At 44.6% G+C, this 16,344-nt stretch overlaps 1 protein-coding gene across 3 annotated transcripts in view; it reads left to right on the plus strand.

Annotated features, from left to right (window-relative positions):
• The window catches only part of EFNB2 (ephrin B2), a gene marked incomplete at its 3' end in the record, with an annotated part of 42,813 nt that extends 41,513 nt beyond the window's left edge, over nucleotides 1-1,300 (plus strand). For all 3 annotated transcript variants that reach the window (XM_079721845.1, XM_079721847.1, XM_079721846.1), the window contains one exon: nucleotides 912-1,300. In XM_079721845.1, the coding sequence (XP_079577971.1) occupies nucleotides 912-1,300 (389 nt within the window). The remainder of the gene's footprint in view (nucleotides 1-911) is intronic.
• Nucleotides 1,301-16,344: the final 15,044 nt, after the last annotated feature.

Raw genomic sequence — 16,344 nt, forward strand, 5'->3', positions numbered from 1 at the left:
AAACTGATAAATGGATAATATGATGATGCCAGGCAATTTTTTAGTGCTTAACATTTGGGTTGGCAGTCTGTTCCGTGTGAGAGTTTCTGCTGCCTTCCAAATATATTTTAAGTGTAAATCAAATAATACAAACGAGTTACGGGTTGAACGTTTTCCCAGGCCCCATCCCTCTTTGCAAGCTCTCCAGCCAGCCGTCGGCAGGGCTTGTCTTTAAAGGCAGGCGGTTTGGATATTCCCATGAAGCCACCGTAGCCAGAGAGGGCACGAGAACAGCGTGGCCTGGGCAGCAGATGCTGACCTGGAGAATCAGCCACTTCCCTTTTTCCTCCTGGTGGTGGCTGCAGGCTGGCTGGCCGGGGTTAAGACGTGGGGCAAGATCAAGGGCTGGCTGTCACAGCCTGTCCACGCAGCTGATGGATGATGATGTATAGAAGGGAAGCGATGAGGTCTGGGAGCAGCATCAGAGTCCCACCTGGAGTCCCGTCTCCCCGATGGCTGGCTTCTGCCGTTTGCATTTAGCTATTTTTTTTAATTGAAGTATAACTGACTTACAATGCCGTGTTAGTTTCAGTTGTACGGCACAGTGATTCAGTTATGTATATATATATTAGATACACAGTTATATATACACACATATATTCTTTTTCCGATTCTTTTCCCTTGTAAGTTATTACAAAATATTGAGTAGAATTCCCGGTGCTATACAGGAGGTCCTTGTTGGTTGTCTCTTTTATGTATAGTAGTGTGTATCTGTTAATTCCCAACCTCCTAAATTTATCCCTGCATTTAGCTATTAAACGAGGCGCTTGGTTTGCCAGTCTAGCTGCCAGGGAAGTCTTTGGCCTGCCAGCAGCCGGCCAGCCCTGGCGAGAGCGGTGACTCTTCTGGCTGCTCTTTCCCACCCCCTGCAGGTTCCAGCACAGACGGCAACAGCGCCGGACATTCTGGGAACAATATCCTCGGTTCCGAAGTGGCCTTATTCGCAGGGATTGCTTCAGGGTGCATCATCTTCATCGTCATCATCATCACGCTGGTGGTCCTGTTGCTCAAGTACCGGAGACGGCACCGCAAGCACTCGCCGCAGCACACGGCCACGCTGTCGCTCAGCACGCTGGCCACGCCCAAGCGCGGCGGCAACAACAACGGCTCGGAGCCCAGCGACATCATCATCCCGCTGCGGACTGCGGACAGTGTCTTCTGCCCTCACTACGAGAAGGTCAGCGGGGACTACGGGCATCCCGTGTACATAGTCCAGGAGATGCCGCCGCAGAGCCCGGCGAACATTTACTACAAGGTCTGAGCCTCGGCGGTGCCTTCGCTTTCCCGGAGGAAACTTACTGTCCCGCTGCCGCCCGCGGAGGGTCCGAGGCCCCCTGTGTCTGCGACGGACTGGCGCACAGCGGGGAGAGGGGACACTCCTTCTGGGGGGAGCCCTGTGGAGTCGGACAGCTTACTAGTCTGTAGCGTTTCGGCCGCGGTGACGAAGGATGCGCCCCGGCGGCTGGAAGACTCGCGTGCAAGATGCGCGTGGGGACGGCACGCGCCCCGCCCCCTCCTCTTCCGGGTACCACGGGCGTTCGGGCCTCCGCAGGAGCCGAGGGGAGGCAGAGCGGGCGGTGGGCGGGAGCATCCCGGGCAGGTGTCCCAGGTCCCCCAGGCCGCTGGGCCTGGAAAGGCCGTCCTCCGCCTCGGGCGTGGCCCTTCCGCCCCCCACACGAGCTGCACCCCGGACTTGTCGCACAGACTCTGGCCGCGTGAGGCCTTCGGAGAGCGCTAGCTTTTAGTCCTCACTGTTGCACACACTCCTGTCATCCGGGGCGCTGCAGGCCTTCACATGAGATTTCTTCTCACGCCACACTCCTCCGTATCACTAATGAGACATTAGCGTCTGGCGTCTCGTGCTTCATCTGTTTGCAACAGCTACCGCCGAATGGGCGACGCAAGGATAGAAATTGCGTTTGCTAATAAGGAGCCTTCCAGCCAGATACTAGGCTGTCAGCCCGGGGAGGGGAGGGGTTCTCGGGAGGGAGGGCCGGGGGAAAGGCCGTCTGCAAAGGCAGTTCAGCGCTGCCACCTCTGCAACAGCGCTGGGAGGGAAAACTCCAATTAGATAGCACAGCACTTTGGTTTTGCTAAGATTTTAAGAGGCAAGTAGGAGACACAACGACACACACGGTAGATTCGGGTGCATTTGAAGGAATTCACTCTTATCAAGGAGCAATGCACAGGAAAAAAAAGAAAAATAGTCCCTCTACGCTGGGTGGCACAAAGGGGCATTGTTGGTAGAGGGCCAGGCTTGGAGGGATGGATGGGCACCGGCAGGACTCTCGTGGTACTGCAACAGGATGCGCAGCGGTGAAGCTGTAGGAAAGTCGTCGGTCTGCTTCGGGGGAGGTTTAAGGCAGACTCAGCTGCTATACTTATCACATTTTATTCAACACAGGGAGAGCATGTAGGAGATGAGCAGAGAGCCAAATCTGACCTAGAAGTTTAAAAGCCAAAGGTCACACAGGCTGTAATTCCATCATCTTTGACGTTATTAAGGCATTCTCATATATAAAAGGTAGGTCAGACTCCCCGGGCCCCTCAGTGCCCCCTCCCCGCCGCGCCCCTCCCCACTGCGCCTTACGACACTTTGGTTTATGGCGGTGCTGTCCTGGCCGCGAGGGCCGAGGGGTAGGTACTGAGCGAGGCCACAGCTCGGGGCCCTGTATCAAGGTGAGGCACACATGGCAAACCTCTTAAGAGTCCCGAGGACCGAAATAAATTATGATGTCGAGGGGGAGAAGGAAGGTAGGATGTATTTATAATAGATATATAGAACACAAGGGATATAAAGTGAAAGATTTTTACTAATATATATTTTAAGATTGCACACAGTCCACACCAGAAGATGGGAAATTCATTTGTGGCGATTAAGTGGTCCCAATGCTCCGTGCTTTAAAAAAAAAAAATTGGACAGCTACTTCTGGGAAAAACAACATCACTCCGAAAATAACAATAATGGGAGCAAACACAAAAATAACCCAGTCCTCTGAAGGCATCTTGCGTCACCGTAGATTAGGAAATGCAAGCCCCAAATACCAGGAAATCGGTGTTACTGCATCGTTTTCGACAATGACAAGATGTGCCGGCATTTCTTTTCTGTGCTGTGTTTTCCCTTGCCCTGTGGGCTGAAGTGTTCGCTAGAATCCACCGGGTCACATCGAGGGGGTTTCGGCTGAAAGTTCAGCCTGACCCCGTTCCTTCCTCTCTCCCCCTCCCTTCTGGGAAAAGAAGTGAGTAAACAGGAAACCTACTTTTTATGTGCTATGCAAAATAGACATCTTTAACATAGTCCTGTTACTATGGTAACACTTTGCTTTCTGAATTGGGAGAAAAGAAAAATGTAGCAACAGCATTTTAAGGTTCTCAAACCTCCAGTGAATACCTGCAAAAATGAGTTGTCACAGAAATTCTTCTCCATTTCCTGAACCTGAAAATGATGTTGGTCCAAAGTGCGTGTGTGTGTGCGTGAGTGGGCGTGTGATATACATGTGTATATATATGTATAATATATATCTGCAATATATATTATATATATATCATATTTCTGTGGACGGTTGCCATGGTGATCGGCCACAGTACCTATGTCATTCTTTCCGTCACCCTAACCTCTCCTGTACGTGCATCCCTACAAGGTTTTCTTGTAAGCCATCGAAAATTACCTTTAGGATGGCGGAGAGGGGCAAGTAGGGGAAAAATGGGAAACTGTCTGATTTTAATGAAATCAAAAAGGTGTGTATCATCGGTTGGCTACATTTTGGGTATATGCTAAACTGTGAAAAATCAGATGAGTTGTTGAAGAGTTACCTGCAAGCAATTGACCAGTGTTCTGTGCGTCTGTTTTGTGTGTGGTGCAGAATATGACAATCTACCAACTGTCCCTTTATTTGAAGTTGGTTCAGCTTTGGAAAGTTACTGTAAATGCCTTCCTTGTATTCTCATCCCTAGTCATCCGACTTTGGAATTTGCACCATAATGTTTAAGTGAAGATGCTGTAAATAGGTTCAGATTTTACTGTATATGGATTTGGGGTGTTACAGTAGCCTTATTCACCTTTTTAATAAAAATACACATGAAAACAAGACAGAAATGGCTTTTCGTACCCAGATTGTGTACATAGAGCAATGTTGGTTTTTTATAAAGTCTAAGCAAGATGTTTTGTATAAAATCTGAATTTTGCAATGTATTTAGCTACAGCTTGTTAAACGGCAGTGTCATTCCCCTTTGCACTGTAATGAGGAAAAAAAAATGGTATAAAAGGTTGCCAAATTGCTGCATATTTGTGCCGTAATTATGTACCATGAATATTTATTTAAAATTTCGTTGTCCAATTTGTAAGTAACGCAGTATTATGCTTGAGTTATAAATATTTTTTCTTTTCTTTGTTTTATTTTGATAGCCTGTCATAAGTTTTTGATCTGCTTTAGTTCCACATTGCAGTTAGCCCCCCGAAAATGAAATCCGTGAAGTCACATTCCAAATCTGTTTCAAACTGAATTTGTTCTTAAAAAAATAAAATACTTTTTTCCTATGGAAAAAGCGCCTTCAAAGTATTTTCCTTTCCTTCTTGTTTTCTTTTCCTTTTTCTTTCTTTTTTTGTTTGTTATTTTAATTTGCCTTCTCTGTTTCTCTGTGATTACAGTTATCGAGACCCTTCCGCCCACGGGCATGTGTATGCCCATTTTTCAAATCAGGCCGTGCACACACGTGAAGGTTAATCTTGCAACATTGCAGCATGAGCCCACTGGTTTCCCCATAAATTTTTGAACTCACGTTTTAGCATAAAGTTTTATAAAATCCTCTTCATCCTGAGCAGTTTGACCTGCACTGAGTGAAAGTAGCCAGGAGAAGAAGAGGGGCTCTTATCCCAACGCTTAGTTCCAAGATGATCTAGTTTCCATGCAAGCAAAGCAGTTTGCTATCGACTGCTTTACTTTTCTTTACAAAATAATCCCAGGAGGAAGGAAAAAGTCTTAACGTTCTGTAAAAATGTAACATGGGTGAAAGCATGTGTTGTGATACTGGATTGAGGCAAGCCAGGGGCCAGTGGTGAATGTAACCACCCTTTCCATTTTTGCCTTCCTGGGGAAGGTGACCAGGTGCCCTGAGTGTTTTCCCTGCTCTCATTGTCTTTGAGGTCTTAAGATTGATCATCAGACACCCACCCTCATCTTCCTTTGAGATCTGAGGGCAGAGCTGTGGTCAAGGCAGAAGCAGCTACTAGTCACCATGAAGTGCGCAGATCTCTAGCTGCATTAACTCTGGTTAGTCCTTACCTTAAGGAGTGAAGTATTTTAGGTTGGGAGGATGAGAAAGGGCCCCTGAAGTAAGGAGCCAGAGATTGTTCCAGCCCAGGCTGATTTGCCCAAGATCACAGCCCCAGTAAATGAAGAATCTGTGTTTCAAAAGCCCCTCAGGAGATTCTCATGAAAGGCTGCATCTCTGCAGCACTGGCCCAGCAGACTTGTACTAAAGGAATGTTTGTCGAACAAATGCTCTCCTTCCAAAAAACAAAAACAAAATTCTCCAGAGGCCCGCAGTTTCAGTTGATGCTTGAATAGTAGTTTCATTTTCTCCATCACGTTATTTCACTTTCTCTAACTGCCCGTCCACTGCAAATCCAAGTTTCGGGGCACAGTTTACAGCCACGTCACTAAGCTGAATGCTGGACCCCACCTACCAGGGTCACAAATGATTAGTCTGAGTGAAAGAAAACAATGACGAAATATTGCATTTACAACTTTGACTTTGTGACCCCTGTTAACGATTTAAGTGTCGTCTTTTCCACCTTGTTTTTGAAACCACACTTTCCAAACTGAATAAGCCAACCTCAACTGAGGAAAATAAAATGTGCCCGGTGTTTATTCTTTTCAACCAGCGAGAAGGAATCTCACATACAGAAACTTCTCGCAGAGGTTGTAAAAGCAGCCGCTCCTCGTTTTGTTTGAAAAGTGACCCTGCTGTTGAAACATGCCTGCCCTGCGTTGCTAAGTGTTGACCAGCCAGCTGGTAACTCTTCGGAACATCTCTCACTGTTGTCCATTTCCTTTTTGGTAAAAACAGTTGCCCGTTCAAACACTGTGATAAAGGTTCACAATGGAAATGAGAAAAAAAAATCAATAAAATATCAGTCTCAGGACTCTGCAGCTTGCTGTCAGTCTCTGGACCCAACCCAGAGAAGAATCAGCGAAAGAAGAAAAAAAAAAATAAAACCCAGAGGAGTAAAACTGACTTCCTAATATATGCAGAAAAGGATAATTACCCCACTTTTTGGTTGGGTAGCAAATAGGTCTTCAGGTGGCCCAAAAGGAGACATAATTGCTTCTGTAGTACAGAGGACCTGGATGTTCTTTTGTTTCTGTTTTCAATGAATTTGGGATTATGTTTGTGATATTTACACAATAGACGTCCTCGAAGGCAAATTTTCTGCGTTGTAGTAGCAGAGTATTTCCTACCCCTCATTTTTCCAGGTAGAGAATGATTTATCAAAGATTGGGGGGATATTAAAATATTGTATTTTTGTAGTAAAGTATAGCATACTAGGGAGATGAATCAAGTTTTTAGTACTGTGCCCCCAGAGCTGAAGATATATTCATCTCAAGATTTTTATACTGTGGTAAATGGACTGACTCATGGAACCTCTTAGAAACAATTCTTCATATGAAGTTAATTATATATATATATTTTAATATCTTTATTGGAATATAATTGCCCCACGATGTTGTGTTAGTTCCTGCTGTACAGCAAAATGAATCAGCCATATGTATACATAGATCCCCATATCCCCTCCCTCCCACCCTCCCTATCCCACCCCTCTAGGTGGTCACAAAGCAGCGAGCTGATTTGTTAGTGTATATATGTCAATGCTACTCTCTCACTTCGTCCCAGCTTCCCCTTAATTATATTTTAAGAAACAACCAACCTCCTCATAAAAAATCTCCAGAGACATAAGTACACAGCATGAGAAATAATGATACCCACACAGTTTATGGACAATCATAAATTGTTGATAAATGTGTCCAATGAATGAAAGTGAGACCTGGCTTCCTGCTCTCTTCCTGCTACTGTTGTCTCCATGGCCTTTTAGCAAATTGCTTTGTGTTCTGCGCCCCAGATCCTCACCTATAAAGTGAGAGGGTGGGCCTCTAACACACCGAAGGTTGCTTTCAACTTTTTATAGGATTTGAAGCAAAGTCATTAGTCTTTTCAGCTGTTCAAAAGCATCTCGATGCAAGCTTCTATTTGTCCTGGCATCCCACGGGCAAAGCTCTGAAGACTGTTCACAGCCAAACCCCACCCCGCTTTGGGCTGCACTTGACCATTCACCCCCTGCCCATCAAGAGCCTGCATCTGGACTCTGAGCTCTGCTGTTCTCCACCCCTTCCTTGCATTAAATCTCAGAAAGATCCAATAACTAACCATCTACACATACTGATTGAACTGGGAACCCTGCTCTTGTGTTTTCAGCCTTTTATCCATAATTTTTAAGTGCAGGCACACCTCAGAGGTATTTCAGATTTGGGTCCAAACCAAAACAAAGCAAATACCGCAATAAAGCGAGTCACATGAATTGTTTGATTCTCCAATGCATATAAATGTTATATTTACACTATACTGTAGTCTAGTAAGTGTGCAATAGCGTTATGTCTTAAAAAATGTATAGACCTTAATTTAAAAATTGCTTTCTTGCTGAAAAAAAGGCCAACACAATTATAAGAGTAACATCAAAGATCACTGACCACAGATCATCATAACAAATATAACAATAATGAAAAAGTTTGAAATATTGTAAGAATTACCAAAATGTAACATAGAGACATGAAGTGAGCAAATGCTGTTAGAAAAATGGCTCCGATAGACTTGCTTGACTCAGGATTGCCCCAAACGTTCAGTTTGTAAAAACGGCAAGCCAAGCGCAGCAAAACGAGGCATGCCTGTAACTCTTTTGTCTTTATTTAAAAACATTGTGAGGTCACTGCGAGCAGGCCCCCAGCTTCTATTTAAACATTTCTCGAGGGTCCACCAGGGGCCAGGCAGTGTGTTAGCTGTTGGCAATGTTCTCTTGCAGCAGTTAACTGAGCCCAAGTCCGCTTTGTCTTCGCTGCACTTGAGATCCATTTGTTTACTTGTCATTCTTTCCACACTGGCATCTGGAACACATCCTTATTATTTATACCTCCTCTATTATTTACACCTCTGATTCTGTAGTCTGTGGCAAAGAACTGCCTGACTAAAAAACATCCTTTGGTTGATAGTGGAACTATTATTTCCTACGTGCCATTCATGCTTAATAAAGAGATTAGAGTTTTTGTGTGTGTTTTGTTGTTAAAGCCATCGTGGCTCTATCTTAAAAAGTTCAAGAACAGTAGAGGAGATACACGTCATCAAAGAAAGCTGCTTAAAATCGACTGAAACCGTAAGGCAAACACAGGACGCCTCTGAGGTATATCATTTTTGTATAGTAGCTTCATTAATGCAACATGAAAGGAAAACCAAAAAAGTAGTGGAGATGAATGTCTAGCTCCAGGATCTCTCAAGTGGGAGAAAAAACAACGCTACAGGAAAAGCTCCCAACTTGCTACATCCTTCACTCGAGTCTGTAAGTTATTGGGTCCGTTAGTTCTTTATCACCTGGGAAATCTGCATATTGCTCAGGATGCTGAGAAAGGTGTAAGAGGTTTCTATAAACATAACCCCAAATGTCTTTGTTTTACATGTGCAATTTACTGTATTTGGATTCCTTTGCATCCTTTTGATGAAGTGTCATTTGCCTGAGAGAAAGCATACACCCCACGGAACTGGGGACCCCTGTCTGGAACTTCTGGCTCCTTGTATGACCCCCCAGACAAACTGCATATCTGCTTCTCCCCTGAGACCAATCATCTGAACTTGGATTCTTTGGGACACTCACGGAGACTTGCTAAGGTTAAACTCAGTTACATGCATCTAATTTTGAAGTGTAGCTTATAAAACACAGCAACAAATCAAAAACTATTATCTCTGTAGCTCATCCGCAGTGAACACTTAAGACACAAAGGCAGGAGCGCCACTGGCTTCAGCCATTCTCAGCAAGAGCCTTTTCATCACACCGGTCCAAGACACTAACAAGAGGCCCACCCAAGCAGACCCTACACAAGTCTAGAAGCTTCTGTCCAGTGAACACCCACACACACTTAATTTGTTCACTTACCCATCATGCATCGATTTAGCACTTAATATATGCCAGGCAGCATCCTAAGCCTTGGAGAGGGCAACATGAAAGACAAGATTCCTCCTATGGGGACCTCACGGTCCATTCGGCAATTCAAAACTTTCATGAATAAAAACGAAGCATCTCAAACGTGTAAAGAAAAGAAGTAATAACGATAATAACCACTCTATGTGTTATTCCTGGAGCATCTTTTTAAAAAAGTATTTGTCCATTAGTAACCTATGTCTTTGTTACTGTGGTTTGCATGTCTTTCCTTTTAAATCTTTCATTACATATATGCCAAATGGCTGGTTCGGATGCTAAATTTAGTATAACGTTTCTTCAAAACATCTTTGGAGTTTGCTTAAGTGCCTGCCTCTGGCCTTAAAGGGCAAATCAAAACGTTTCCAATTGGTTTCCAGCCCACATTACAATGTGTATGTGTATTTGAAAGACTGTTTCTTGGCTATAATTGGTAGTTTTCTTGTAGCTAGGTCTGAGGAAAGAATTGCAGCGAGCTTTATGTCTGCTAACAGTGGTGAGCACTGAGCTCAAAAAGAGCAGGAAAAAAAATGAAGTCTGAGCATCTGGGATGGTTGCCAGACTGACCTCCAAGTTGCGTGCAGTAGAAGAATTCCAGCCAAGCAGACACAGGGCCCTTCCTGCTGAGACCTGGGTCTCTGCCGTTTAACTTCTCTCCTTGTAAAGGAGAGAGGAAAAGATAAGGGGTGCCTACCAACTCCCTTAACTACCTTAGATAAAAATAATGACTGTGTTAATCTCACTGTAATTGACACACACGGGTTCCACCATGCTGTTGTCTGAGTGTCAGAAAAAGACAAGGACACGCCACGTGTGTTCTTTCCAGGAGCACGTGTGTCAGGTTCATTAAAAGGGTCTCCAGGGCCTCCCTGGTGGCGCAGTGGTTGAGAGTCCGCCTGCCGATGCAGGGGATACGGGTTCGTGCCCCGGTCTGGGAGGATCCCATATGCCGCGGAGCGGCTGGGCCCGTGAGCCATGGCCGCTGAGCCTGCGCATCCGGAGCCTGTGCTCCGCAACGGGAGAGACCACAGCAGTGAGAGGCCCGCGTACCGCAAAAAAAAAAAAAAAAAAGGGTCTCCAGCACGTGGCAGAAGCACCAGTCACCACCCAAAGAGGAAGCTACGATTCACTTTGTCAGATGATGGAAAATACCCATTGATGGTTCCTTCTCTCCGGCCACCTCGGCTCTGTGCCATGGGGACAGGGTTTGGCTGCAGCAAAATGAATGTGGGAAATATCAGGGTTTGCATGGAACTCAGCGGGCAGGACTCATAAACCTCTGTGTGCAGCATCATCAAGGATGCAGAGAGAGGCAGCTGTCAACTCTGATGGCGGCATCCCTGCCTCCCCGAGAATGACCTGGAGGGACATACCTTCTCCCTGAGTCACCACCACCCCAAGGACGCAGGAGAGAATGGATTACAGTCCTATGGCTCTTCATCCCCCGTGCATTTGTTTTTCAGAGTCTCCTTTACATTAACTTGAAGATCAGATTCCAGAAGAGTGTTTGAAATAGGGCAACTGAATTTTTCAAACGGCAGCTCCAGCCAAGCAGGTACCATGTTTATGACCGCGATGAAGCAGTTTGAAGGGTCTGGTTTCGCTTAACAAGGTTGCCCAGCTTTTTATAGGCCCAAACAGAAATCCTTTTAGAGAACTCCTTCCACTAGACCGTTGTCACCACTGTTTCCTGTGATGTGTCTTGACTTCAGATTTTGAGGCCTGATTTCTGATGTTTTAATATGACAACCTCTGAACTCCACCTACCTCAGAAAGACAGGAGATTCGTGAAGCTCTCTGTTCTTAGGTGCTAAGCTTTTTATCATTTCATTTCCTTAGCTTTTTACTTTGAAAATGTTCAGCTATCCAGAAAAGTTGAAAGAGCAGAGTTACAGACCATAAGTTATACGCAGATATTTGCCTGTGTAGAGGGCCAGTGCCCCTAACCCCTGTGTTGTCCAAGAGTCAACTGTACTAATTGGGGGAGTTTAAATGCTTAGAAGTATTTAAGTTATAATGTTTAAATGCTTGAAAACTTGTCTAAGTGGTTAAACCTGAAAGTTTTCATTTATTAGTTGTTAAAACAATTTGTACATATTTAGAAAAGTGTTAATCACTTACTATCTGAAGAACTATTCATTTGATAAATTTTAAAAAAGAATTAGTACTGTGCTTGCATCTGGGAAAAATTATGTTTCCTTTCCCATCCCTTCCTCCATTCTTTAAAGCAACCGTCATAACCAGAATATTGTCTACCTGTTTCGAAAGTTATTGTATGTACATACTTGCATCTATCTATCTATCTATCTATCTATCTATCTATCTATCGTTTTTTTTGTTTTGTTTTGTTTTGTTTTTGCGGTACGCGGGCCTCTCACTGCTGTGGCCTCTCCTGCTTGCGGAGCACAGGCTCCGGACGTGCAGGCTCAGCGGCCATGGCTCACGGGCCCAGCTGCTTTGCGGCATGTGGGATCTTCCCGGACCGGGGCACGAACCCGTGTCCCCTGCATTGGCAGGCAGACTCTCAACCACTGCGCCACCAGGGAAGCCCCTATCTATCTATTTTAAATGATGTCTCTAGAGATCACACTATCCACATTGTTCATGCTTTTTTGTTAAATAATACATCTAGGAGATCTTTCCTCATTGGTACGTTCAGATTCACTTTTTTTCAACCACCACAGTTCATTTAAATCATCATCCACTAGCAAAATTTGGTTTTTAAGCTCCTACACACAATACATCATGCGTATCTCATGGTTAATGGCAGAGACAGTGGGGCTCATCAGGTAATTACATACTCGTCTGTTTTCCTCAGGTTCACTTGCAGTTAGGTTGAGGGCAATGGGCCACGATGGGGATGTCGTGTGAAGGACAAAAGAGCAGGTGTGGGATCCCAGGCTCCCTGCCCCCCTGCTGCTTCGATGAGGATGTCACAAGTTCTGGAGGGCACAGCTCAAAGGCAGTGAAGGCTTGGCTGCCTGGGTCCCGAGTCACTGCATGGAGCAGAGGCTCCTGCTGGTCTGCCTTACTTACTGTGCTCTGCGTGTGACGACTCCAATTTACGCGGTAAGCCAGAAGATCCGGGGTGCTGTCTGTTACCGCAGCGTGTGCTGGCCTGCCCTCATTTATACCTGCTCACCATTGTCAGGTATTTTTCCAAGGATAGCCTTAAGGTAAATTCCTAGTGGTGAAATTGCTGTCCAAAAGGAAATGCACATTTGAAATTTTGATAAATACTGCCGGGTTGCCTTCCAATTTCCTTCCTCTTTCCCTTTTTTTTTTTTTTTTCTGGTTTAAATATATAACTTCTGCTTTGCTCCATTGCCTCCTTTCTCCAGTTTGTTTACATTTTTCCTCTGTGATGTACTGTAAAACCTACAAGAGGGCTTCCCTGGTGGCGCAGTGGTTGGGAGTCCGCCAGCCAATACAGGGGACATGAGTTTGATCCCTGGTCTGGGAGGATCCCACATGCCATGGAGCAACTAAGCCTGTGCGCCACAACTACTGAGCCTGTGCTCTAGAGCCCGCGAGCCACAACTACTGAGCCCTTGTACCACAACTACTGAAGCCCACGCACCTAGAGCCTGTGCTCTGCAACAGAAGAGGCCACCACAGTGAGAGGCTCGCGTGCAGCAACGATGACCCAACACAGCCAAAAATAAATAAATAAAATAAATAAATTTTAATAATAAATAAATTAATTAATTAAACCTACAAGAGGCAAATGGGATGAAATAGATTAATACCACCAGGAGTTTTTGTTTGCATGTATGGTTGTATTTAAAGTACCATCTCGGGCTTCCCTGGTTGGGAAGTGGTTGAGAGTCCACCTGCCAATGCAGGGGACACGGGTTCGTGCCCCAGTCCGGGAAGATCCCACATGCTGCGGAGCAGCTGGGCCCATGAGCCATGGCCGTTGAGCCTGCGCGTCCAGAGCCTGTGCTCCGCAATGGGAGAGGCCACAACAGTGAGAGGCCCACGTACCGCAAAAAAATAAATAAATAAATAAATAATAAAGTATCATCTCTTTAGGCAGCAATTATTAAGACACTAAATATTGCTTTGGTGCCAAGCTCTGGGAATTAGAAATGTCACATACATAAATATACATATTTATATTTAATATATATATATTTAAAACTAACACAGGACCCAGTATTTGCTAGTGTGTCCAGAACCTGTGGTCTCAAGCTGAGATCACGGTGTAGAGAGAGACATATTTTGCTTCTAGTAAGAAGACACTTAGATATAAGTTGCTTAATCACAGTCATCATGTTATCTTGGTAATGCAAACTGTACTAAGTATCCAGGATCGAATAGAAATTTCATCTAGTGAGGTTTAGGTAGTAATTCTCTCATGAATTTCATATACTTTTTACTTCTGTTTCTGTTTTTACTATACACATGTGGACTGAGATCCAGAACCAGTTAAGATTCTGGATGTGTTAACAGTTAAAAATCTCAAGACATGGGCTTTATTTAGTTCACCCCATATTTACTGAGTATCTCCCTCAAATGATCCCTGCTTGCCTAAAATTGTGCTGGAAGCTTTGAAGGAGAAATAGAAAGCACCTAAGATAAAGGGGCAATTAAAGTAGTAATTACAGCCCAGTACCTTAATTTAGTACAGGAACATGTTTTTAGGAAAATAAGTTTTGTTTATTAAAAGATTTAGAACAACAAAGAATTGTTCTAAGAATTATGGCTCTCCACTGAAGTAGTTCTGTAAACTTTGATGCCCCATTTTAAAATAGAGCTTTCTGTACCTGAAACCAGAGGGTCAGGTTCAATAAGGGCTTGAATGTGACCCCCAAATCCTTTTTTGCCCAACAAGCATGAAAGATTGCTGACACACCCATGTCTGATGTGTTTTTTCTCGCATGGGGGTATCAATATTTCCTTTTTAAACAAGGCTCAATCTCTTCCATTAAAGGACATTAACTCTAACATAATTCCAGTTATCAGATACCAAGGAGGAACAGGGATGAGGCGATATGGGTGTGTATATACATTTTTTCCTTGGACAATAATTTAGAACGGCTTAGAGCTAGAACTTAGATCTCGAACTCCCTAGACCACACTGCTTGTGTGGTTGTCCACTTGGTCTTGAGTAAGGCTTGTCTTAAGACTCAAAAGTCTCCATTTATGGGCAGACACCTCCTCGCCAGGCCTCTTCATTGCCCACCTGGGCCTCACCTGTCTGCACGTGTTACAGATGGTTCAGAAACAGAGATGAAGCCAATAGATCAGAGACTTTACACAGAGGGGCCGGCGAGAGGATCAACCCTTAGAAAGCCAGCGAAGTTGGTTCTGAAGGAGTTTAATGCCCCTCTGCTTCGTCTTCCCCCAGTAAAGCGGGCTGGCACCCCTCCCCAGGGACCCCTTCATCCCGTCACGACGCTTCCAAGTTCTCTCTGGCACGAACTGTACCCACTGCCGTCTCCCTGTATCTCAGTTCCTGCACCCCCAAATTTCAACTGTCTAATCTGATAAACAATTTCTAAAAGTGAGAAGGCCTTGCTCAGGAAACACATGGTTTATTTAACTCGGGCCTTCTGAAGACAATGCCCCTGTTTTTCTTGTTTCTCCCAATAAAAATCAGCTCACAGCAAGCCAATATAGAATTAATTTTTTGGCAACAAAAGCTTCTCTGTAACATTCAAACTATGCCTTTCCCCATCCAGACATATGATTGGCTTTGGCCATGGTTCCCTAGAACAGTAAGGAAAAGCATAATCATTTTTCTTTCCTTCTCTCCTGTTTTCACACTGTGAACACTCCCAGCTTTTTCATAGAGGCATTAGAAACTGGGTGAGGCTTTTAACTATTTCAGAAACACACACAATCCATAGCTAAAGGCGATAACCAAGAAGAGAGAAAATGAGGTCTGTTTGTTTTCTTTTAGGCTCCTTCCCTTTCTTTTTTGCCAATTTCCACAAGCAGGGAAATAGCTCTCACAGGGCTTGTGCTCTGTGGATCTGAGCTACGGGAGGTTGAAACAGAGCATTAGCAAAACACATTAGGAAAAGATCACATTGCAAGAAGAGCAGGTTGGAGCGGCCAGGGCTGTCTCCCCCTGAGTTCGGAATCCAGGGCTATGCAGCTGGGTGCAATGGGGCTCATCATCAAGAATTTCTCCCTCCCTGCGTTGTGCGCAGAATCTGCCAGGGGCAGCCTTCCTGTTCAATCCAAATTATATTATGCAGCATCTGATACGTAAATGGGCCCTTTCAGAAATGCAGTGCTGTCATCTTCACAGCTTTCATGAAACATTGCTCAGAATGAGTTCCCATTGGCTACGGGTGGCAGTGGGAATCTGCCCCCAATGCTGATTGGCTATGGGTCTTGAGAAAGATACATAATCTCCTGGAACCTCGGTTTCTTTGTCCATGAAAAGAGGTCTATTAACACCCACCTTGTGAAGATTAGTGGAAATAACATAAGGAAATGGGTCTAGAAAAATAATAGGTCCTCCACAATGATGTCTGAAGCGTGCCTGTATCAAACAGCTGATCTCAAGGCTTGGCTTTGTGATGGATTTTACTCTTGACCACAAGCCATCCCATGTTTGCTGACTTTCTTTTAAAGCTGTACCTTTCTCAATGGACACACAAAGTGTTAAAATTTTTTTAATATTTGTTTTTGTTTTTCTGTTGAGCGGCATGTGGGATCTTAGCTCCCCGCCCAGGGACTAGGGATCAAAACCACGCACCCTGCAGTGGAAGGGTGAGTCTTAACCACTGGACCACCAGGGAAGTCCCCAGAGCCTTCATATTAACATTACATTACATGTAATTCAGAACATCTTTGGATGTCTCTAAATGAAGGGGAAAACCCATTAGCAATTTTTTTCCAGCGTAAGGGAAGAACAAATTTTCTTTGCACCTCACTTTACTGCTTTGACTTTCTAAGCCAACGCTGATGATACATACAGACTTTAAGTTGCTACTGATTCAGATCCAAAGTAAGATCTTGTTTTTCTGGTTTATACGATAAACCAAAATGCGTGGTAGCTACAATAATATATTTCTGGCTTTCAGCCAGAAAGCAGAACTTTTCCAAAC

Source organism: Hyperoodon ampullatus, assembly GCF_949752795.1.
Source record: "Hyperoodon ampullatus genome assembly, chromosome: 16".
Lineage (NCBI taxonomy): Eukaryota > Metazoa > Chordata > Mammalia > Artiodactyla > Ziphiidae > Hyperoodon > Hyperoodon ampullatus.